The sequence below is a fragment of the Lactuca saligna genome, chromosome 9 (genome assembly GCF_052625555.1).
Source record: "Lactuca saligna cultivar CGN05327 chromosome 9, ASM5262555v1, whole genome shotgun sequence".
NCBI lineage: Eukaryota > Viridiplantae > Streptophyta > Magnoliopsida > Asterales > Asteraceae > Lactuca > Lactuca saligna.
In genome coordinates, this window is record NC_136425.1 from 29,406,048 (window position 1) to 29,432,724 (window position 26,677).

Sequence of the window (26,677 nt, forward strand, 5' to 3'; positions counted from 1 at the left end):
TTGTTGGAGTATTATTTTTTTTTTTATAAAGAGAGGCTTTCAATGAAATTTTACTTCCTCGTATTCTATGTTAACCACCTTGCATAACTCCTCCTCTCCATACCTCGTAGTCATTAGGTCCGCCATTCCTGGTTGTTTACCTTGATACCGGCATTTTTAGCAATATTAGAAATAAAAATGAGGGTAATAATATGTTTTGTATAAGTTAATTTCTTATTGCTACATTAAAACTTTAGCAGTTAATATACAAATTATCAAAATAGGACAAGGGTATAAAATAAAATCAAAAGTAGTTGAATGAAACTTGTTACTTTTTGGTGTAATAAATAGTGTAATACATGTAATTTAGTTTTACATATAAATATCTATGGCTAAGAAATATACCAATTAGTTTCCTCTTTTGACTGGATTTTTAAAATATAACCGGCCCCTTTAACACTTGATAACAACGAACTTTATATATATATAACTTGTTACGTAAAAAAACAAAAAACAAAAATAAAGGTATACAACGAATTAACATCCTTTGGCATAAACCATATAACTTTTCTATTTTTCAAAAGTGATTGCGGTTGAATCCTTAACTACAAATACTTATAACCATTAACCCTAGCAAATTATATAGAACCGAAACCATATACAAGTAAATCCAGAAATCTCCAAACACTTATCCCTTCCAAATTGCCATTTGGGTTTTCTTCGCTTCCTTTTGGGCCGAGTTAATTACCAAAATATCAAGCCACATGTTAACATGACTAAAAAACAAATTGTTGCACATACATTAACTCCAAAAATCCAAAATCTTTAAAACTCAATGTCTTCTCAAAACATAACTCTTCTCCAGCTTCACCAATTGCTCAAGTGTTACAAGAGACCACTTATCTTCAATCTGAGCATACACCTTCTGATTCAAAGAGTCTATAATCATACTAACTTTCCCAAATCCATAAACCTGATGTCCATCTTTCATTCTCCCCACTTTAGGTTTAAACATCAAATTATTTTGTTGTGCATGAACCTCAATAACCTCCTTCAAACTCATAACACCACCACCCATCTCCTCTGTCGCACACCCCTTTGCCACCTGTGCAGCCGCCTTCTGAGCCTCAAACTCCCTCAAACTTGACTGAATCACCTCCAGCCCTACAGCCGCTTGGTTCATCATATTCAGACCCAAATTAAGCCGATATCTTACATGCTCATTTGATAAAAGCTCAGATGGAATCAAATCCTTCCAACTCAAATACCACTTTCTCACTTCTTGAAAATCCGGCTTTGAACATAACCATTGATACAAAACCTCTTGCCATTTGTTAAAAAACACATCCATTATGTGAAGCATGTGATGAATCGGAATCACACAAGCCCAAATCCTCACCCAATAAAACTGGTCAAGCTTCTGATCCGCAGGGTTGACTTCGAATTCATGCATCACAGCCAATAATTTAGGAATGATGTATCGAACCATTATCTGTTCCCATCTTATTGGATCAAAAACCATCTTCCATGGCGATAAAATATAGTATGCTGACATGTCACTCGGATGCCACGCGTGCAGCACACTTTCTAGCCTGTTTTGTATCGTATGATATAAAGTCTCGAGCTTCGAGCCTAATAAAGGAAGCCATGGGTGGACCCACAAGTGTATAGGAATGGTTTCGCGACGTGGGTCCCACGAATCAACAGCAGATGTTAACTTAGGCATGACAATGTTGTCGAGTATGGTTTGAAGAACAGAGTGAGGCAGTAACTGTTCCCAAGAATCTAGGAACCTTAATAACGGCTCCGGGTCCCGCGCTTGCCAGGTGTCGGTGCCAGATAATCTAACAACAGCAGGGAACACAACCTCCATGAAAAGCGAATCAAATATCTCATCTTCTTCAAGAAGATCCTTCCATAACGACATAACATTTAACCCATGTGTTGGATTTTGGAGTGGGTCCCATCCCTGAAATTCCCTAATGAACAAAGGCAATGCGAAAGAGGAAGCGATAGTAGCCAAACTGAAAATCTTGTACTCATTGGGAAACCTTGTATGCAAGTCAACGAATGACGTGGCAAGAGATTCTAAAGTCGATGTTCCTAACAAGCGTAACCGTTCCATTACACTAACCATTTCTTCAATGGTGTCGAGTTGTTTCTTCTCAAGAGCAGCATTGTCTTTTAGCTTCTCTTTTTCGTTATGTAAAATGACAAATGTCTCCCTTTCGTTTCTCAAGTCCTGGAGGATTTTCTTTTTATCAAGTTTTGCCATGTCAAAGATTAGATTGATATTATGTTGGAGCTCCGGCATTGGCTTATTATCATTCTCTCTTAATTTTTCTTCAGAGTTTAAATTTTCCAAATTAGTCAACAAACGAACTTGTGGGCCCCTCATATTCTGAACTACATCAAGACCCTGTTCTTGTTTCTTCACGAAGAACTCATCTGCAGTTACGTACTCTTTTTCCTTCTTTTTTGAGCTACCTTGTTTCAGCAATGGCTTCTCTTTTTGTTGAATACCAGAAACCTTAATCTCATCAACTGATTCTTGCAATGTTGGAACATTAGCCGACTCTTTATAATGATTAAACCCCATTCCCATGTTCTTGGGGCGCAATTTGGCTTGAATTGGAGCAACGATCCCCTGTGCGTTCTTTCCTAAACCACCTCCTTTATATCCCATTTTCTCAAGCAACTTCGTACCAATTCCCTTTGTATGTTTTTCAAATGCACCGATATTATCTTCATCTTTTGCTTGTCGCTTTTTGAACAGATCATTCCTGCCTTTTTTCTCGATGGAGCCACCTTCTGAATCGGTGTCGGAGTCATCAGAAGCAAACATGTCGTAGAAGACCACATCATCTTTGCTTCGCGATCGGCGCCGTTTTGCCCTGCGCTCACCGGAGTAAAACTCTCCACCACCGAACCCGGAGGACTGTGTGACACTAATCATCATTTAAATCGTCGAGTTTCAACTTCAGGCGACCGGAGTGATAAAATCCCCCTTTGGTAGAGTGGAGAATTGAAATCAACTTTTGGAGCCTCGTTTCTGGGAAAATGGATATTTGAAAAGCTACTACCCTGATCCTTATATATATGAGAATCTAATCAAGAAAACGAAAATATCGATCTGGGAAGAAGGCGATATCATCGGAAGCTAAAACAAGAAATGGTAAAAATATGTAAATAAAGATATTTAAAGATACAAATACAGATATGTAAATATATCAACCGTGAGGTCCAAGTTTTAAGTGTATAAGTCGGCTTGGGCCTTACTTCAACGTGAAGACCAAGTAATAAGTTTTTACTAACTTTCGGCTTGTATAAGTATGTGTTTGAATATTCCCTAGCTTTATTGCAAATGAATAAATAAACACACAAAAAATTATGGTGTGTGTTTATAAAGATATTGAAAAAGCAATTTGTTTCTTTTCTTTTTCTTTTTCTTTTTCTTTTTCTTTTTCTTTTTCAGATTTCTTACCGTGAATGCATGCTTTTTCAATTACAAGTTTGAAGAAGAAAAAGAAAAAGAAATGAAACAAATTGCACAATAAGACGAATGATCAATTCGTAAATGATGATATAAAACAACAATACACTTACACTTACAGATTGTTTTCAAAATATGAAAATTCTTTTTGACCACTTATAAGACATCAACTAATATCTTTAAAATTACATTTGATATTAGGTATTAAAAGCTGCTCAACTAATATGTGAGTTTGACCCTAAAGAAATCACACAAGTATAAGCCATACATGTTTTATATATAATGGCAATTTTTGAGTGAAAATGATTAATGACTAGCCCCCTTTTAACACATGATAACCGAAACCAAGAACTTTCTATAAAACTAAAAACGAAATTGTTGCACATAACATAATGATTGAAATAAAAAATGTATAAATTAATTTCATAAACTCAACGCCTTCTCACAACAGAGTTCTTCTCCTGTGTCACCAATTGCTCAAGTGTCACAAGAGACCACCTATCATCAGTCTGAGCAAACACCTTCTGATTCAAAGAATCAATAATCACATTGACATTCCCAAATCCATAAACCTGATGTCCATCTTGCATTCTCCCCACTTTCGGCTTAAACAACAAATTATTATGCTGTGCATGAACCTCAATAACCTCCTTCAAACTCATATCACCACCACCACCCATCTCGTCCACCCGTCCCTTTGCCGCCTGTGCAGCCGCCGCCCTCTGAGCCTCAAACTGCCTCTGTTCACGCGCCTTCAAGTAACTTATATTCTCCCTCAGCCCTGGCTGAACCACCTCCAGCCCTTCTGCCGCCTGGTTCATCATATCCAAACCCATATTCAACCGATACCTCACATGCTCATTTGACAAAAGCTCAGCTGGAATCAAATCCTTCCACCCCAAATACCAATTTGTCACTTCTTGAAAATTCGGCTTTGAACATAACCACTGATACAAAACCTCTTGCCATTTGTTGAAAAACACATCCATTATATGAAGCATATGATGAATCGGAATCACAGAAGCCCAAGTCCTCACCCAGTAAAACTGGTCAAGCTTCTGATCTGCTGGGTTGACTTGAAACTCATGCATCACACCCAATAACTTAGGAACAATATACCTAACCATTATCTGTTCCCAGCTTGTTGGGTCAAAAACCGTCTTCCAAGGCGACAAAATATAGAACGCTGACATGTCACTCGGATGCCACGCGTGCAGAACACTTTCCAACCGATTCCTTATCGTATGATATAAACTCTCAAGCTTCGACCCCAACAACGGAAGCCATGGGTGGACCCACGAGTGTATCGGAATGGTTTCGCGACGTGGGTCCCACGAATCAACAGCAGAGGTTAACTTAGGCATGACAATGTTGTCGAGTATGGTTTGAAGAGCCGAGTGGGGGAGTAACTGTTCCCAGGAATCTAGGAATCTTAATAATGGTTCTGGGTCCCGCGCTTGCCACGTGTTAGTCCCGGAGATTCTGACAGCTGGAAACACGACCTCCATGAAAAGCTGAGTGTAAGGTGAATCGAAAATTTCGTCTCCTTCTAATAAATTTTTCCATACTGACATTGCGTTTAACCCGTGTGATGGGTTATGAAGTGGGTCCCATCCTTGGAATACCCTGATGAATAAAGGTAATGCGAGAGAGGATGCGATACTAGGTAAGCTGCAAATCTTGTATTCGTTTGGGAATCGTTTGTGTAAGTCGGTAAATGACGTGGCAAGGGAGTCTAAAGTTAATGTTCCTAACAAGCTTTCGTTGGTTAAATTGTCCATTATAGTAACTATTTCCTCCATGCTATCGAGTTGTTTCTTTTGAAGGGCAGCATCGTCTTTTAGCTTCTCTTTTTCTTTTTGTAAAGTGACAACTGTTTCCCTTTCGTTTCTTAATTGTTGGTCGATTTTTTGTATGTCAAGTTCGACTAAGTCAACGATTAGATTGAGATTATGTTGGAGCTCTGGCATTGGCTTATCGTTATCTCTTAGTTTTTCTTCAGCGTTTAAATTTTCTAAATTTGTCAACACGCGAACTTGTGGGCCCCGCATGTCGAACACTTTCTGGACTACATCGATTCCTTGTTCTTGTTTCTTCACCAATAGCTCCTCTGCAGTTACGTATTGTTTTTTCTTCTTTTTTGAGCTGCTTTGTTTCATCCATGGCTTCTCTTTTTGGAGAATCCCAGGAGTCTGAGGTAAAACCTTAATCTCATCAACTGAATCCTGCAATGTTGGAGCATTAGACGCCTCTTTATAATCATTAAACCCCATTCCCATGTTCTTGGGGCGTAACTTTGCTTCAATTGGAGCAACGATCCCCTGTGCATTCTTCCCTAAACCACCTCCTTTATACCCCATTTTTTCAAGCAATTTCATACCAATACCCTTTGTGTGCTTCTCAAACACACCAACATTGCCCTCATCTTTTGCTTCTCGTTTTCCCAAACCTGGTTTAGTTGACTTTTTGTTTAATCTGGACTTCTCAATTTCCTTTTCGCGCCTCTGAAGTGCACCTTCTTTGATCATTTTACCAAATGCTGTTGGAAGAAAGTCAATGGTGTTTTCGTTGACATCTTTGTTGTCATCATTGATGTTGTTTGAATTGAAACCGAGGCCTTGACCTAAACCTGGCATGCTGTCATCATCTTGATCTTGATCATCTTTTTGGTTCTCTTGTTTTGTGTTGCTATCGATCTCTTCATTTGGCATTACAATCCCACTTGATACAAAATTGAGCGGTTTAGTGAGATCTTGTTGTTTTTTGGATAAACCTTTCTTTCGTTTTTTCTTGGAGTTACCTTCAGAATCACTATCTGAGTCACCAGAAGCAAAGATACCATAGAGGACATCATCTTTGGTTTGATGACGTTTTTCTTTGCGTTTTCCATAGAATTCACTACCAATCCATTGGCCATCTTCATAGTCGTTTTCCATCCCAAATCTCTCCCTTTCCTGATCATCTTCCATGATTCCTCAGGAAAATAACCTGTAAAAAGATCCAAACAATTGAAATTTTTTTTGAAGAAGTATCTAGGTTACCAAAAACTGGATCATCAAACAAGAACTCAATAAAAAAAGCAAGAAATTTCACTTTTGGTTCCCAATCGAGGCAACTAAATGAACAAAGAATTATAAAACAACCACGCTTTTAGTTCAATGCAACCTAATCAAATTCAAATATTGTAAATTTGATCACTTCAATCTAAAATTGAAGAAAACGAAAAGGCATATGCCACCATCTAACAATTAGAAAAAACGTGAAGAAAGGGGAAACTCTTTCAAAAACTTTCAAATTATACAAACTGTTACTTCACCCTAGGAACTCCTCGAGAAGCTTTCAGATATGAAGAGTTGTACATGAAATTGAGGCACTGTTTGATGGTTTTGTCAATGTAATGTCACAGAAATATAAGATATCTCCTCAAAATTGTATGGGTGTACATATTAAGATTTGCAAATAGACATACCTTCTGAACAACGAATTTACGATGAATAGAAACAGACGATACGATGGAGTGGGATGAACAGGTGATTAATAAACAGCAGGATAGTGAAGCCGTGAACCAGATGGAGCGAGAGAGACGAAGAGAACGAGAGCCAGAGTTTTAATTTCGAATTGTGAACACAAGAACTGAGCCCTAATTTCATATTCTAAACACAAAAATTAAAGGGATCCCAAAATTAAATTATACTAAATAAATAATTATTAATAAAAATAAATATATAAAATATAAATATACACGTCTAAGATTTTTACATAATTAAAAAACATCAAGTTTTCTAAATTTAGTATTCGAATTCGTATAAAAAAATAGAGTAAATTACGCGAACGGTCCCTGTGGTTTAGTGTAAATTACACGCTTGGTCCCTAACTTATTTTTCTAACTCGGACTGTCCTCAACTTTTAATTATGTAACCCGCCTAGTCCCAATTCTCACATTCCGTCAATTGTTTCCGTTAGACACCCCACGTGCCTTGCACGTTGGGGGTATAAAAGTCTTTTCATATTTCCAACGATCTTCAAATACTAATTTTTCATTAGGATCGAACCTAATTTAGAGTTTCTTTCAATCTTCCATCGTTTGAAGCGGTTACACCTAATCTCCTTCAAATCAAGGATGGTTCAATGCGATTGTGGGCGTGCTGTTGTAATTCAGACTTCAACTACTAACAATAATCCAGGAAGACCCTTTTACGCATGTCCAATTAAGGTATGTTGTAGTTGAGAATTTTGTAATCGTAACCCTAGATGGGGATATCATTGTATGCGATTATAGGTATTGTAACCGTGGCTTTTAAAATTGACATGAACCACGTAAAGGATTTATTGCTTGGGTAGATGATGATGAAAAGGATCATGGTGACAGATTGACAATCTTCTGGCTTGTGAGGTTGAACAAGAAGCTGAAAAATGAAAATCTTTTCTTGAAAATATGTTTATTTATTAGTTGGGTATTGTTCTTGGTGATACTTGTTTACAAGTTGTAAGGTGGGGATGAGTTGTTATTGTAATGGTAAAGTCTTCTGTAATGGTTAGGTTGTAGCAATGTATGTGATGGTATCATTATCTGTAATTGTTAGGTTGTAGCAGTTAATGTGAAGGTATCATTTTCTATAATGGTTAAGTTGTCTATGTATTGTAATGCAGATGGTTAAGATTTTTAAGATCAATGAAAATGGTGTTTATGTATTGGTTAGGTTGTCTATGTATTGTAATGCAAATGTACTGTAATGGTTGTAGCAGTGTTGTATTGATTATGTTTTAAAGTGATGTATAAGCAGCATATTGACCATTAATTAGTACCAAACTATAACAGGGCAATGAGGGTGACATCATAAGAAGAATATAACAATCTAATTTAGTACCAAACTATTATGGAAAATATAAATGTAAAAATCAATATAAACCAAATTATTATCTACCCAATGGTGTATCATAAGAAGAAAACATTCCATTAATTAGTACCAAACTATTGCAGGGCAATGAGGGTGACAAACTAGTTCATCCAAAAGTGCCAACATATTGGCTAAAACAAGTATCAAAATACTGCCCTTATTACAAACTATTCATAAATAATGTACCAAAATATTAGCCTTATTACAAGCAGCAACATAACACAATCCATTCATATTTAAAGTAACAAAAGACTAGCCTTATTACAAACCATCAAGTGGTTGCCTTCCCTTTCCCTTTTCCTTTGACTTGTGATTGTCCACCACCCCCACCAATAATTGGTCTTTGCCCTTTGCAGGTTCTTGCATTGTGACTAACATTGTTACACTTCGTACATGTTACTGATCTATGGGCCCTCGATGTTGTGTTTCCTCTAACAAAGTCCTCCTTTTCCACAATTGATATTGTTCTCTTCTTCTTTGGTCTTCCTATGGGAACACGATGTTTTGGAGGCAACAGAGTTGTTGGTATAGCTGACTTCTCCCACATGGACCTTCCATTGATTGGACTAACCTTAAAAGAATACATCTCTTTCCAGCTTGATAACCAGTAACATGGATGCACAAATGATTCTGGGATTCCCACATCTTTGTCATTCCTCCCCATGTCCCAAATAGCAGCCACACCATGTTTGCGCGTAATTCCTGTTAATTCCCACCTTTTGCACGTGCAACTTTGTTGACCTACATCCACAATACACTGATCTTGCCATGGTCCAGCAACTTGATATTTTCCAGCACCACAAAATGTTGCAACATACTGTTCTGCCTTACTCTTTATCTTATCCAATATTGTTGTAGCTGTAGGAGTCAAAGGACCTACAACTTTCTGAATTTCCTTGTCAACTTTGACTATCTTCTTCATAATGTACTCTCTGATGAACTCAATGCAGTTAATAATTGGTGCATCACGACCATCTTCTATCTTGCTGTTGAATGCTTCACACAGGTTATTAGTTAGAGCATCACAATGTGCTCTCCCTGAACATAAACAAATTCTATGCCAGTATTCAATTTACCTTCTTTTAAAATTATTAAGTAGAGATCGAAAGTCATTATACCAGTAAAGTGGGAGCGAGCCCAACTTTGAGGAGGTATTTGTTTCAGCCACTCATAACCATTTTGTTAAGCTTCTTTAGTTTTTCCATTGCTTGATGAAAGTGTTGTACATTAGAGGTCGTGGCACATTCCCAAAGAAGATCCTTGAACACCTTTCCCCTCCAGTTATTTTTCATGTTGTCGTGTATGTGACGAAGACAATAGCGATGCTCTGCACATGGAAATAGTGTTGCAATTGCAGGCAACAAACCCTAGCAATAGTAACATGTTTGTATGTTAGTATAACTGCATCAATAGTATAAAATTATAAAACCTAGTTTGGATAGGTTCCAATAGCTTTTGCCTGTCACTCATAAACGTGAAATTGGAATTTGTTCCCAAACCTAAGCCATCACCCAAATTACTTAAAAACCAAGTCCAAGAATTCAATGTTTCTGATTCAACCACAACATAGGCTAAAGGATATATCCCATTATTACCATCCAATGCCTTTGATAAGAAACATAAATTACCAGAAAACATTGGTCAGTTAACACTACTTAAAATAAAGAACATACAATACAAAAAGAAATAAGATCTTACCACAACAGACAAAACTTGGCCTGGATATGGACCTTTCACGAAGGCTCCATCAAGTCCAAGAAAGTCCCTTCTTCCTACTGCAAAACCTCGCTTCAAAGCTCCAATGCAAACATAGATACGCTTGAATGTTCTTGTCTCAACAGTTGGATTCGCTTCACTTTCAACATCAAATTTAACCGTAGTATCTGGGTTACGTGCTTGTACCTCTAAAACATAATCCCTTAACAACCTGTATTGGCTGGCATAATCTCCTTGAACATGCTTTAAAGCTTGCTGCTTTTCCCTAAAAGTTTTCATATGCGAAATGTCCATCTGGTACTCACGTTGGAGTTGCTCTCGTAAAGCCCTAATAGGAATCTTTGGGTTTGTCTCAATAACTTGTACTATATGCTCTGAAAGGAACTTATAGTGACATGCTTTGACTTTCCTTGTTTGTAGACATCGATGCTCCTTCGTGTATGTCTTAACCATCCAATCTATGTCACGCTTCCACTTACTACAATATATAACCCATGGGCATTTCTCTTCTTCATTAGTAGCAAGATTTGGTATAGTGCCCTTACACACAAACCTAACCCTATTCTTATCATTTTTCTCTAATTGTATTTCCCTTCTTGTTCTTATGGAATGTAGTTTCACTTGTGTCTTAAAGTCCTTAGATGAACTGAAAGTTTGAAAAATGTAGAAGGTCTCACTAACCAAAGCTGCATCATTTTCATAAGCCCTCTGTATGGCCCTAATAGTTTTCCTTCGCTTACCATCATTTGCCTCATCTGATGAAGACCCAGACAACAAAACCTCTGTGTTGATCACTTCTAAGTCACCTTGTTGTGTATCTTCAGGTACATTACTTTCAGAAGAACCTCCAACCCATTCTACATCCTTGTCAATATTCATATGTAAATCTTTCATATCCACATCAACATCGTGTATGAGATTGTCCTCATCAATAAAAAAATCACTATCTTCACTCTCACTATCATCATCAAACTCATCATTTCCACTGCCATTGTTGTGTCCACTACCATCATAATCATCCTCATTCTCTACATTCATTTCAAATTCAATATGGTCGACCAAAGATGGTTCTTTGTCCAAATGACTATCATTCTTAACTTCTGTTAGGTCTGGAACACTCTCATGCTCAATTGGAGAGTCATTCCACTCCAAGAACAACTGTTTGGAGCAAGCTGGTGGCTCTTTAATTTCAACAATTTTAACCTTACTAAGGTTGGGGGACATAGAATAAGTATGTAAATTTGTTTTCCCATGCTCAATATATACATCTATTAGCTTATGGTTAGCAACAAATGTACCCAGATGATGAACATCCTGATCTGAACCCAAAGCAAATAACCCAAAATCCAAATTGCCAAATGGTCTCAGGAAATGATAATAGAGTAGTGTTTCGTCTGAATCAATATGCCCAAGTTCCTCCATCATCTCGTCAATGTCGTGAATGGCAAAGGTGTCAATGTCTAGTAAATCAACATAATTTTGCTTGCCTTTGATGTACTTTCTTCCAGGGAACTTTGTAAACTGTCCACCATGGTGTAATCGGACAGAGAATATCATCGGATGTCCGACTGTATATTCACGGAAAGATTGGTTAGTCACATTTTTCTTTTTAAGTTACTAACTGATTGAGGGAGTAAACACTTACCATATCTATGAGCAACGTCAATCTCGTCCATGGTAGCACGTATCCTCCAAGGCGCCATCGTCGTTTTCAAATGTAGGGTTCTTTCGATCAAGGGTTTTCAAGGGTTTTCAAAGGTTTTGTCTGTGAAGCTTGTGTCTGATCACGTTGATCAACGATACGTCCTTTTTTTTCTTGGCGGTATAACATTGGATATGTGAAAAGACTTTTATACCCCCAACGTGCAAGGCACGTGGGGTGTCTAACGGAAACAATTGACGGAATGTGAGAATAGGGACGTGGCGGGTTACATAATTAAAAGTTGAGGACAGTCCGAGTTAGAAAAATAAGTTAGGGACCAAGAGTGTAATTTACACTAAACCACAGGGACCATTCGCGTAATTTACTCAAAAAAATTATTAAAAAAAATGTAAAGTTTTCTACAATTCGAATAAAAAAACATGAATCCAAATTTGGAGTATACAAAGGAGATTGCCAATAAAACTTTAATTCTTTTGAGTTTTTACAATTTAACTTTTCGAGTAAATGTCCATGTTGCTCTGTCAAAATTATACTTTGATCTAAGATCAATGACAATAAGCAAGATGCAATACATGCAACTACTCTCTAACATTTTATCAATCTTAAAATCCAACTCACAATATTTTATTTGGTCCCTGTCTATACATAGTAATTGAAAAGTATTGTTTAACACTTATAAAACAATATAGCTCGTAGGCTTTGAGTTAATTATTAGTCGCAATAAATATTAAACTAAAACTTAGCAATAATAATGCTAGGTTTTGTCGAAGGAAAAAACAATTGTTAGAAGTAAAGCGTTGTTCGAATTTCGAGTCATCACTTTAACAAGTGAGTGCATAGTTACTTTCATCCTATACATAGATATGGGGTATTTAACATAAATTACATGCTATGTGTGCATATTATTTGTGTTCTTGATGCCTATGTTCTATGAACAAAATATACATGTTTTATTCGATTTAAATTGTATATGTATTTTATACTTATAATTATGATAGGTAAAGATGGGTAGATAAATGATGAGAAATAAAAAATGATATTGATGATGAGTGATGGAAGATGATGAACTATATGTTCACCAGATGTACCTTAAAACTCTGGTAGCTATGGACTTAAGGTCTTATGAATGAACGTTGACAGCTATAGATTTAGGGCTCTATAGATGATCATTGGCAATTATGGATTTAGTGCCTTACAAATAAACGTTGTTGTTGAGCGTGTCAAACCCAACAAATAAAGGGGTAAAATAACTCCTTAAACACTACTACTTCGTACTAGAAATGTAATACAAGGTAAGTAGGGTCGATCCACAGAGACACGGAACAAATGTTTATACCTTTTTGCGGAAGGTACAATAATGGTCACATAAATGGGGGATTGGTATGCAATGATTTAAACAAGAGGATAAAGCAATAAGTAAATGATCAATTAAATGAAACAAATTCAGGATTTGTGAGAACTCCAACTCTATGCAAGACAATTTAACAATGTGATTCCGAGGATGAAATGATATCTACTCAATGCCACCTAAGTTGGTACTTGAAAATGTTAACACGTTCTAACACTTCCCATTCACCAAGTTGTCAAATTCAAAACAAGCTCTTTGAAAATAACCTAACCTTCTAATTTATGTCTAAACAAGCTCTTAGATAGAAATCAAAAGGTTGCAATAAGATTCATGTGAATGTTCCCAACAACACACAATACTCCTCACAAGCTTGGGAGTGTAAGAGTATGTGAATAAGATTTACACTAAATTCATTCAGTGGAAATCAATTTAGTGTTTGTTACTTAGTTCAATTCACAAAACAATTACGGATTTTGCAATTTGATAACTTGAATGACCTAACCCTAATTCAAATGGCCAATAAGAATCACAATTAGAATCAAACATTAAATTGAAACAAAATCAAATTCACTAGGTAGGAATTAGAAGCAAACATCAAATCACATGATTGAAATCACAACTAAAAAGTCAAGACATGAAGTTGGAGAAACTAGGGTTCTAGCCACTCATGACTAGAACAAGATCACAAATCTAGAAAATGAAATTAAAGTTCTTACAAAATGAAATCAAATGTTCCCAAGTGTTAATCAACTTCAAAATCCTCAATAAATTCGCCTCCTCTACTCCAAAAGTCGACCCCCTAAGTAAAAAGTCGGTTCCCCCTAAGTAAAAAGCTGGTTCCCCCATTTAAGAATGGTGAAAAATTGCTTTAAAACCCACGTTTACGTTTACATGGCCCGCGTAAATTAACATTGTCATTTACACGGCCTGCGTAAACGCAAAAATATACTGCGCAGAAATCTACGTTTACACGGCCCGCGTAAACGCAAGGCTTCCATTTACACGGCCGTGTAAACGCCTGTAAAGCCAAAATCCTCATTTCTTTGATATCTTGCTCCTCGGTGTTCCGCAAGTCCTGAAATTTTGTCCGCAACTTTTATTTACCTCCTCCAACAATATCCTTCCTCCAAAAGTCCCTAAAATATCACAAAAGTATTTGAATGAAATTGCCTCATGAAAAATCCCGAAAAACATGCAAAATGCATGAGTTTAAGCCTATATGCAATGTACTTTTATAAAATAAAGCTACAAAATGGGTACATGAAATGCACCTAACAGTTGCCAGCTATGGATTTAGTGCCTAATAGATAACATCGACAACTATGGACTTAGTGTCTATTAGATAAACACTGACAGCGATGGACTTCGTGCCTATTCCTTAGGATAACCCTTAGGAATGAATGAATGAAGAATAGATGATTCTTAGGGTAGATCCTTTAGAATAAAGAAGACAATGGGGATGGGAAGTTGGGTTAATTGTTTGATGATTAAACATAATTATATTATTGTGGGTTGACAACGTTATGTACTCACCAGGTTACCCAACCTAACCCACTCAGTTTATTTGTATCGCAGGTATCGATGCGAAGCTACATTACATTGAGAGATTAAAAGAGATGTAAATCGTTAGTCTAAATGAATGTAAGGTCTGTTTATGCTGATGTTTCTGTATTGACAATGACATCCCAATGTTTTAACATAAACAAAATACATTTCTTCGGAAATGCTTTGATAATATATTTATCATGTTTTTTGGGAACAAATTGCACAATATTATCCTTTAAAATGGATACTCTGATTTTTAAATAAGCATAAATAAAAATTTTAAAATGATTGTGAATTTTGGGATTTCACATTGGACCTTTTGAGGATTTGGGCCATGAGTTGTTGGGTCAGATATGGGAAGGGTAAAATAGTATTTTTATCCATTGAAACGATAGAATATGAATTGGACCTTGGATTAAGGGAATTGCCTTAGTTATTGATTTCATTAGGGATAATTTAGATGTATTTTGTGTAAGGAGCTGGTAGTAGCAACGCGTACGCTTTGGTTATCTCTAGATTGAGGTGAGTCTCCTCACTGTACACTGGGTCGAAGGCACCAATGTTGGCCCACTAGGATATGATATGTGCTTGTTGTCTTTGTGACTCTTGTTGTATGTTTGTATGCATGTTTGTTATATATATATATATATATATATATATATATATATATATATATATATATACGTGGGGTGAAATAGACCCGTACGGTTGAGAAAATAATGACTGAGTTGAAATAGACTCTGGGGTTAAAATAGACTCGGTACAACCTTTAGCTGACATATGAGTTGAAATAGACTCATGGTGAAATAGACCTGGTATAATCTTTAGCTGCCATATGAGTTGAAATAGATTTAGAGTGAAATAGACCCGGTACAACCTTGAGCTGACATATATGTATGGTACGTGATATTTTGGGAACTCACTAAGCTTTGTGTTTACAGATTTATGGTTATGGTTTCAGGTATTTCCAGTTCGAAAGGGAAGGACCCGACTTGATCGCAGTGCATCCACCTATGTTTCCACACTTTATGATTTTGGGATTGTACTCTGATAACTATTTTTACTCTGATACTTTTGAATGGTTGATAAGAGTAAATGGTGTTTATGGGTTGAATTAAAAATGAAAATTTTACCTTATGATTTTTGGGACGTTACAAGTTGGTAACAAAGCCTTAGTTTGAGGGATTCAGGTACACTCTCGGGTGTAACTAAAATCAAACTATAGGATTGATAATCTTTTGAAAAAAAAAATTGAAAGATTTTTTTAAAGGTGTGATGCGTGCAATCAACCGAGCTCAAGTAAGTGATCCCAAGAATACCCATACATGTTGATATGATATATGTTATGAGAATTGCATGCCAGATTAGGGCTAATAACGTGCTCAAGATTTCATGTTAGAGAGATGTATTTGTATGTCTATTGCTTAAGCTTTTAGAATTGCATGCTAGTATGGATTTCAGATGATTGAGATAGAATAACCTGATTAGGTGATGTGATGGTTAGTTTTTCCGATGTTCGAATGTTGCATTCTTTGTGCTTTGTGAGACTCATACTAATGTGAGCTAATGTTGCATGACAATTTTTTCAAAAACGTAATTTAGTGGAATTAAAAAAAATCCATTTTATTTAATTTGATAAACCAAACATAAATTTTAGTAGAGTTCACATTTAAAATCCTCTTAATTCTTTTGAAATAAGCCAAGTAAATATTATCCTAGTTGTTAGAATTAGAATCCATGAAGGTGCACATAACCAAATAATATATGCCAAGTTGGGGGTGACCAATTCGGACGGTCTTCTTGTGTTTTTAACTAATATGATATTCGGATTAACAATTTTTTTATAATACGAAACAACAGAATATGATATCATGTGTTGCTTATTAACATGAAAATACTAAAATAAAACATGATAAAGACGATCAACATTAAAAAAAAGAAAAAAAAACCTTTAGTTTATTTAATTCATAATTAATCTTACAAAATACGGAAACAAAGAAACATTTTAATATCATATAACGACGTATCGAATTTTAAACACAAATACATTGTAATGGTATGTTTTTGACATTTATATATACGGTTTACACATAAATATGAATTCTTATATATATATATATATATATATATATATATATATATATATATATATATATATATATATATATATATATATATATATATATATTAAAGGAGGATACTTTTTAGGAATAGTAAACTTACGTGGCTTTTGGCAAGAATAGTACTCTGGTTATGTGTTTGTGTTCAAATCCATCTTTAGGTTATTTTATGTTAGTATCCATATTTTACGCGGACACGTGTTGGGAATACTTTAGGTTTCCCGGTCATTTTGTGTTCAAATCCGTCTTAAGGTGCAATTTTTGTTTTTTAAAACAAATATATAAAAAAAACAAACTTTTTACATCCTATAATGAAAATGAATATGTAAAAAATAGGAATTAATTTTTTTTTTTTACAGTCATTCTTAACCTGTCGCATTCGACCCCGCAACGCGGGGTTCCCCATCTAGTTCCAATTAACCTACACTCTAATAGTATTATGTTTCTTACATTTACATTTTAAAGGGAATATAACTTATCAACGTAATTAACTTTTCGGTATGTTCATATCTGGGTAATTATCTTTTTTTTTGTACATATATAGGTAACAAACTTTTTAGAAGTGTTCACATATAACCATTATGACCTGCTATAGCAGGTTAAATCCTAGATGTGAACGCTTTCAACAAGTTTGTTACCTAGATGTGTAAAAAAAAAATAGTTACCCAAATATGAACATAACGAAAAGTAAAAATTAAATTACATGAATGGTCCATGTGGTTTGGGGGAATTTGTGTATTTGGTCGCTAACTTATTTTTTTAACTTAAATGGTCCATAATGTTTATTTTTGTTGCGCGTTTGGTCCCCGTCTTACCTAAAAATACTATTGTGCCCTTATTAATTTATTTTATTTAATTAATTTTGTTATCTATGTATTTATTTTTTACATATTTAAAAAAATTAATAGACCACACATATTTGTATCTCCTCGGATGATCCCTACTATTTATTTTTTAATTAATTTAATTTTTTAACTCGGATGGTCCCTACTATTTAATTTTGTTACGAACTTGGTCTCTGTCTTACCTAAAAAGACTATTGTGCTCTTATTAATTTTTTTTAATTAATTGACTTGTTTATGTACTTATGCTTTATATGTTTAAGAAAAATTAGTAGATCCCATATATCTATATCTCCTCACCATCTCATCTTTCATCATTCTCAACTTCTATTTATTTTTCATCTTTAGTAATATCAACGCCTTCATCATCACTTCTTTTTTCGGTCCTTCAACTCCGTCGATTCAACACCACAACCCACTAAAGATGAAGAGACAGTAGGTTATGGTGTTGGTTCGCCAGAGTTGAAGTACCAAAAAAAAGGACGGTGAAGACGTCGATGTTACTAAAGATGGAAAAGAAATAGAAGATGAGGAGGATCAGAGATGAGATGGTGAATGGTAAGACTCAAATTAAATTTATCAAATGTGGTTTCAGTTACGGTGATGAGATACATATATATGGGGTATATTAATTTTTTTTATAAAAAATAAATACATAAATAAGAAAATTAATTAAAAAAATTAATAAGGGAAAAATAGTATTTTTAGATAAGACAGACACCAATCGCGTAACAAAAATAAACAGTAGGGATTATCCGAGTTAAAAAAAAATTAATTAAAAATAAATAATAGGGATCATCCGAGGAGATATAAATATGTGTGGTCTATTAATTTTTTCAAATATGTAAAAAATAAATACATAGATAAGAAAATTAATTAAAAAAATAAATTAATAAGGGCACAATAGTATTTTTAGGTGAGACGGGGACCAAACACGCAACAAATATAAACAGTAAGGATCATTTAAGTTAAAAAAATAAGTTAGCGACTAAAACCACAAATTCCCCCAAACCACAGGGACCATTCATGTAATTTAATTTTTAATTTTCGTTTTGTTCATATTTGGGTAACTATTTTTTTTGTACACATCTAGGTAACAAACTTGTCGAAAACGTTCACATTTAGGATTTAACCTGCTATAGCAGGTCATAATGATCATATGTGAACACTTTCAAAAAGTTTGTTAACTAGATATATAAAAAAAAAAGATAATTACCCAGATGTGAACATACCAAAAAATTAATTGCCTTGATAAATCATATTCCCCATTTTAAACAAATTCCAATTAACCTACACGCATAGGATATTTTTTTTAAACCGACTCCGTTACGCGATTATCCATTTTATTTTCGCGTTTTAGTTGGTATTTGATGCAGCTTGCCCCCACCAAAACTCAGAAGTAGTCGCATAATTGAAGTTTCCGATTTATTTTTAACCTCGACGACTACCGCCACTAACCTGCTTTGCGGATGATGGAAGAAAGAGGAGGAGAAGCCGCCGCCGCCGCCCCAACCACTACCACCACCACCACCGGCAACGAAGTTGAACATACTGGTGCCAGTAACATCAAGGTTCAAGTGTCTTATGGTTCCAACAATTTCGATGTCTTCGTCCTTCCCCAATCCACTTTCGGTATAATTCCTTACTTTCTTTCAAATTTCAGTTGTTTATATTACTTGTAACATGTCTGTATGTGTTTATGGTGATGTTAATCTATGTATACAACTTCAGTCTTCAAAATAGAACCGCGACTGGATGCTTACCGTGTTATATTGCCCTCCTTCCTCCAAACGTAATCCCCTTTTGATATTAGAGGTTTAAAGTAATGCTTTTTAGTTTTAAAATCCTAAAACATTTTCAGTTTGTAAAACCTAATTTATTTTTATAGTTTTAGTAGATTCATAGTAGTTTAATATATTTATCAAGTCTTTTGTTTGACTCATCTAGGTTCCGCGTTGATCTGTAACTTGTTTCACACTCAAAAGCAAAGTATGAACTTACTTTTTGCCAAATTAGGTCAACGTCGATGCTTAAATCATCATTTTTATAGCTTATTTTCTCCATTTCCCCAAATCGACATTCAATATGTTAGGATTTGACATGGGATTTTTTCTCCTCGACTTTCTTTTTTCCTTCGATGTCCCTCAAAAACGACAAACATATGAGAGTTATAGAAAAAGAATGATCTTCATTCCTGTAAGGAAGGTTTACCATTTAGCAAACATGACATTTTCGAAACTTATGTTATCACTTTCCAAAACCCTAAAAGACACTCAACATTTTCTGTTTTGGGAAAATTAACTGTATATGAGTATATCTTCATGATTCCTCTTTAAGTAGGCAAGTAAGATATCGTTTGGCTGTGCTTTTCTTTTAGAAACTTATTTATGGTTTTCAAATGTGTAATCTGTAAATGGAAGTGTTAGGTATTTATCAGTTTCGTTTTAACTTAATGAATCAATGAGAAAAATTGACATAATGGTTCATTCAAGTATTTTCTTATACTTATGAAATATGTTTATGTTAATGAAGGTGATTTGAAAAGGGAGATTGCAAAAGCAACTGGTTTAGAGCCTGAAGCTCAAAACTTGTTATTTAGAGGAAAAGAAAAAGATGAGAATGAAAGGTTGGATATGGCAGGAGTGAAGGACAATGCAAAGGTGATAGTAACTGAAAATTCACCTACCAAAGATAAAGATAAAGATAAAGATAAAGAAGAAGAAGAACATGAAGAAAAAGAAGAAGAGAATGTTGAAAAGGTTGAAGAAGAAGTGAAGGAGATATCAAAAGGGGTTGAGGCTGTTAGTTTAGTTAGAAAGGAAAATGATGAGTTTGCAGAACAGGTAATGATGAGGATGTGGAGGGCATTTTCGTCTTTTAATTGTATTTAAATTTAATAAAAACTGTATTGTAGGTGGGAAGCCTAGAGGCAGTGGTGTGTTCTGGGACTCAGGTTTCAGATAAAGATTTTCTATTTTTAACCGAGATGCTGATGAGGCAGCTGCTGAAACTTGATGGAATTGATGCTCAAGGAGAAGGGAGAATACAAAGAAAGTTGGAGGTTAGTTTTCTAATGCTACTATTGAGAAGAAGGGTATTTTGGTCATTTCACATTTAGTCAAATTATCGTATTGTGTAAAATTCCAGGTGCGACGCGTACAGGGCCTTGTGGAGACGTTGGATGATCTCAAGGTAAAAAACTCGAACCCAAACCCAAACCCAAACCCAAGTAGCAATGTTCCGGAAGCTTCTGCTACAAAGGCGACTCAAGAATGGGAAGTTTTTGAATAGTTACAGTCACCAGGGGAAGGTATTCGTTTTGAAGTGAAACCATTATTTTTGATGATGAATATAATTTTAAATTGGTTGGAATATTATATCAAATGAAAATATAGATTGCTTTATGTCCTATTTGTTTTTGTTTTTTTTTGGTTTTGTGTATGTGTTTTGGGAAGAAATATAAATATGATTGTGGGGTTTTCTTATTTCTTGATTTGACAAGAAATGAAAATGTGATTGAAAATTGATAATTTAAAAAAAATGACAGACAGATAGAACCGGCGCTTTCTTAGGTGAATAGGTGGCGTCTGTTTTCTTAGACGCTCTTCTGTATGCCGGAGGGTTGAAATTTTTACTGAAAACTGTTTTTAGAAGACCGAGAATCTAAAAAATTTTGTGTCGTATTATGTTATAACATCCACTTTTTTATAGTTTAAACTAATGTAATAAACCATAATTCATCAACACATTTGCTCAAGATAAAAACCCAGGAAAACTCTTTATTATAAACTAAAGTCAAATGAAAAACGTGAATAGAATTATATAGCAGAAGTCTTAAACTTTAAACCAAAATACTAAATGTAAAATGTCATAATATAGTAGTCTAAACTCTAAATTATAAATGTATGTACAACAACGGTCATGTCGTGCCCTTTCCTGTAACTATCCCGGAGGGTCCTGAAAAATATTAATAAACGGGTAACTATAAAGCTTAGTGAGCAAAGAAGACTATATATATTGTCATATGCACATATAAGCATGTAACTGATTCTTCTCATCCCTTTCAAGAGCAAGGCTTGTAAACTGATTCTCCTTGTCTCTTTCGAGAACGAGACTATAACTAGTTCCTATTGTCTCTTTCGAGAGTAAGGCTATAACTGATTCCCTTTGTCTCTTTCGAGAATAAGGCTGATACAACTACACATATAAACATAACGCACGAGCACATACCACATAGCATATAATAATATGTAGAGTCATGGCACTTACTTGATATGATAATGTCCGACAAAGCTGATGAAAAAAAGTTTAGGGGTGACTAAGTTCTGATTAACCTACACAGAATACCAATAGTCACTACTTTGGCCATATTCACACTCTCGTACTTGATAATACTTGTATAATATTTATTTTAGTTATATTTTGGTACACCGGTCTATTCATGGACCGAGTTACCCTTCCATTTGTTGGTGAGAGACTCTTATAGATACAATGTAAGAGAAAGGAACTGTAGTAAAATATTTTCACCTTCCCCTACAACCAATGTAAATAGCCATAATTTTTTTTAAATCAAATAAGATAAAGTTAATAAAGAAATTTTGATAGTATACCAACCCAAGCTGCCAATCGGAGAAAACAACCTCGATTCTTTGCATGCCATAATAATCTACACAAGCTTTCCGACAAGCAGTTGGTAAGCACCGTGATTCTTTTTTTGTTACAAAGTCACAAGTCCATATGATGTTCCATTCAAATTAATAGTAAAAGGACTTGAATCAACATAAATTAGAGTATAATAATATGAATCGACAAAAAAATACATGGATTTGATTTGTGAACATTGGAATCCAACCATCTCTTACTTTTATAGCATCTTACAAATTTAGTATAAAACAAACATCAAAATGAATTTTCAATAGTAAATGACCCTAAAATCCCCAAGACAAAAATACACCAAGAATTTTGAAAAAAACATTATTAACATGAGTACATGAGAGAGATGCATATTTAGTGGTAACGGGTGTGTAGCTGGAATAAAATCATAAAATACAAGAATGAAAGAAAGAGAAAGCAAGATTGTCGATAAGAAGGAATTGATGAAGAAACAAACCAATCAAATGAAAGAGAAATTGATCATAAAAAAAAATTACAAAACTGTTTATTCGGAAAAAAAAAAAAACGAACACAACGATAATGTAACGTCCCAAAAATAATAGTGATTTTTTTTTCTCATTTTTAGAGGAATAAAAGTAGTTTCTAAATAACCATGAGTCATCAAAACATTGTCTCATCAGAGTATCAAAACATAATCTCTCTCAAATCATAAGACTACTGGATGATGTGTACAATCATGCATTCACCATGTCTCCGTCCTCAAAAGTACCTGAAACATTTAAATTCACACCGTAACCCAAAGTTTAGTGAGTTTCCTAAAATACCGCACACAACAATACACATACAATGCATGTATACAAGGCCTACAACACGAGACTGGACCTCCATCTGAAGCCTACAACATCCAAGTCGAGTCGCTCCCATTTGGCCTAAATATAAACTAGACCACCCGGGTCTCTTGTCCTGCAACACACAGCTGAACCGCCTTAACCCAACTACAGTATATCGACATGTGTAAATAACAATAACAAGCAAACACAAGTATTGATAACAGATCTACCAGTCTAACAGATCACTACAACATATTAACATCCTAACATACAAATGATATACACTAAAATATAAAGTATAGTAAGAAAACTCACCTCACAAATGAAAACATAAATCCCTACAACTCGTCACATGCAATAAACCGATATCATACCCACCTAGATAAATAAGAGTAAATTCTCAATCTAAGACCTGAACCCTAAAGTGTGACCTCAATTCAAACTTAGTAAAAAAGTCAATGGTCAAAAATCAACAGTTGAGTCACCACGCCGTAGCCAACACAATGGCCATAACGTGGTGGCTAAATGCCAAAATAGTCACAAAATCCCTCGCTGCCACATTGTGGTAGCAATATTGCCACACTATGGTAACGTCCTGACCAACTTAATTCTTTACACTCTTAATCCTTATTTTCAGAGCTCCAAAGCTCAGATCTGGACCGATTAAGTCCATGCATGGATAAAGTTTCCAACTTTATTCCTTCTTTAACCTATAGAAGCCTAGATCTTAAACCCAAATTAAAAAAAGGGACGAAATGACCCTAGATAACTCATGCATGGTTGATTTATGATCAAGATACAAACTTTATGGGACCACAAGGTCCAAAAACTAGCATGTATCTCATCCAAAGTTCTGGAGTTGCTTCAACCTCCAAAGATTCATTTCCAAGAACACACACACATAGTTGACAGTGTGTCGCAACGGCTAACAAACAATTAATATAAATAAAAATGTTGCTCTAATTCACTAAGGGGTAGTACAGGAAAGCATATTGTCGAATCCACAGGGACATTTCCTAAGGTTTATGCCTCTCTTGCGTAAGGCACTCACTAAGTTGACATAAATTAAAATGGGGGGGGGGGGGGGGATTTGTTGACTGATTAAAACTCTATTTGATAGAAATGTATAAAATAAAGAAAACTCAATTTAAACTCTAAAATAAAATTCAAAAGATAAAAGCAATTTCAATTTCGCGGTGACTCTCCTAATCATGCAAATAACCTTCAACACGATTCTTGAACTGGTATTGAAAATCCTTAATAAGCTCTAACAATTTTCTTTTACTAAAATATTTAAACAAAACAAGCTTTTTGAATTAAACTTTACTTTTTACTAAATTAACCAAATAAGGTCTTAAATTAATTTAGAAAAGTAACATTAAGCAAAGTGTAAAATTCTCAGTAAATTACAATACTTCTCACAAGCTTGGAAGCGTAAAGACTTGTTTGATCAGTTTATATTAGAGTTAACCCTAACATAGAATTATTCCAATATTTGTTACTTTTACTGATTAATACAAACAATTACGGATTCAGACAAATCAGATAACTGGAATGATTTTTAAACAATTAAAGTGGCCAACAAAATCTGAATAAAAATCAAATGTTAAATTGAGTATAAAACTGATCAAACTAAATAGTAAAGACAGTCAATAATCGTGCCTAATGGTTACTTGCACAAAAAGTTGAGTCATTTGCGAAACCGAAATCTAAGGTTTTTAACCTGACATGGGTAAAAACAAGTTACAAGAAGTAAAAACGAGATCTAAATGACTAATCTTACTAAATGAAAGTAAAACTTGAACCGTGTTCATTAGATCTGTGTTTGGCACTTGAAAAGCTCTCAAAATCGCCTCTCAGTCGTTTGGGGTAACGAATTAGGTTAGTGGGATCTTTTTGGAGGCCTTTTATATGTCCAACAAAGAAAACACATGTAAATGCGATCATAGGTAGCCACATATGTGATCACATATTTTTATGAAAACGTGTGGCGGGCCAGTTTAATGAAGTACATTGCTATTCTGAGACTTTTTTGGCAACATGCGATCGCAAGTTGGGTTATATGCGATCGCATGGATTCCTTTTTTCTTCCACCTGAATTATTGACATGAAAAATCCTTGAAGCTCCTCTGCGACCAAACATGTGATCAAATTGCGATCACATGAACATCATATGCGATCGCTTGACCATCATATTTGATATCAACTTCATTATTTTGTCTTTTTTTTTTTCCGCAATTCTTCCCTCCAAGCTATTCTTGATCATTCCTCAACATCCTTCCTTAGTTTCATCTCCAAGTGAGCTCCAAAGCTTCCAATAATGCATCCCGAACTTACGTATTCATCCATGTGTTCCAAATGGCCCTGAAAATCATAATAATCGTGAGTAGTACGGGCATTATGCAAATATAATGGGAAACACACAATTTATAATAACATTAGGGAGATAGTTAGCTTTTTACATATAAATATCGAGGAAAACGTGCTAAAAGATGCATATAAAATGCATCTAACACATACACACACTAGGGATTCTCTCAAATGGATGCAGGCTGGAGTTGAGAGCAAACCCTAACCATAAAGTTGTTTAAATAAGGCTCGAGACCCGAATTCAGGGTTTCTCATGCTGTCGCCGCCATGCTTTGGCCATTGCATGACCACATAATGGTGATTAAAAACATACGTTCCTTGTAGATCTTAACGACGTCATGTTAAGCCTCATCTGATGGGTTTTGGTCATAAGACATCCTATGTGCTCATACAAACCCTAATGCTTAGATCTAGGTTTCTCTATTGTACATGCTTTGAATCCAAGACTATAAACCCTAATTCTAGCATTCAAGTAATCATATTAATATGTAATTAGGTTTAAGATCATACCTTGATTGTTATGTAGCAATAACAATCCCAACACTCCTTGTAATGACTTTGGAATGCTTAGAGTCACAAGTGTCACTCCTCTAATGGCTTACAAACACCAAGAGCAAATGGAGAAGGTATAAAGAGAGAGGAGAGAGGTTAGAATTCGTCCTTAGGACTTCTTGGGAAGGGATACACGAATTCATGTGCCAAGGGGTGTTTATATAGGTGTTCAGATAGGGTTTCAGTCATTATCCTTATCTAGATGCTTATCCACAAAGCAACCCATAAGATAATCTTTGAATCCTTATCATAGTCGAATTCTAAGGCCTTATCACCTCAAATTCGTTCACCCTATATTTAAGATAGTCCTTACCTTATTTTGTAACTATCACATAATTACAAATCAACCCCTCTAGTTTAATTAATTACACTTGATCACAAAATTAATTCCTAATTAATTACTGACCAATATTAATTAAACAAATATGATTTCTCCTTTAATATATTATTCTTATAACATATTAATAAATCATAATAACCTCTCTCTCTTTATTTATTTCTCCAATCAAGTTGCTTTGGTGAAGGCAACCCAAAAGGACCATGCACCATCGGGTCAAGTACATACCAAAATAGTTATGGACTTAGACACTAATCCAACATCATCACCATGTCGTGGCACCCCTATATTCAATAAAAACCCTCAAAATTAAAATGGTTGGGTCTCAAGAGCAATATCTGGAAATAAATGTTACAAAGAAGAAGAAAAG

The 26,677-nt window shown here is 35.0% G+C and overlaps 2 protein-coding genes and 1 pseudogene across 2 annotated transcripts; 1 reads left to right on the forward strand and 2 right to left on the reverse strand.

The window, feature by feature from the left end:
- Positions 1-525: 525 nt before the first annotated feature.
- On the reverse strand, positions 526-3,317 carry LOC145017315 (septin and tuftelin-interacting protein 1 homolog 1 pseudogene; annotated as a pseudogene).
- A 490-nt stretch (positions 3,318-3,807) lies between these two features.
- On the reverse strand, positions 3,808-7,116 carry STIPL1 (GC-rich sequence DNA-binding factor-like protein with Tuftelin interacting domain-containing protein). The gene is made up of 2 exons (XM_078973546.1): positions 6,942-7,116; positions 3,808-6,460 (listed from the first exon to the last, which is right to left on the reverse strand). Exon 2 carries the CDS (start codon positions 6,439-6,441, stop codon positions 3,904-3,906), a length of 2,538 nt encoding a protein of 845 aa, XP_078829672.1. The 5' UTR covers positions 6,442-6,460; positions 6,942-7,116; the 3' UTR covers positions 3,808-3,903.
- An 11,865-nt stretch (positions 7,117-18,981) lies between these two features.
- Positions 18,982-21,089, forward strand: LOC145018630 (BAG family molecular chaperone regulator 4-like). Its single transcript, XM_078976502.1, has 4 exons — positions 18,982-19,236; positions 20,137-20,447; positions 20,519-20,665; positions 20,752-21,089. The coding sequence occupies exons 1-4, from the start codon at positions 19,074-19,076 to the stop codon at positions 20,893-20,895; spliced, it is 765 nt and encodes a 254-aa protein (XP_078832628.1). The 5' UTR covers positions 18,982-19,073; the 3' UTR covers positions 20,896-21,089.
- Positions 21,090-26,677: the final 5,588 nt, after the last annotated feature.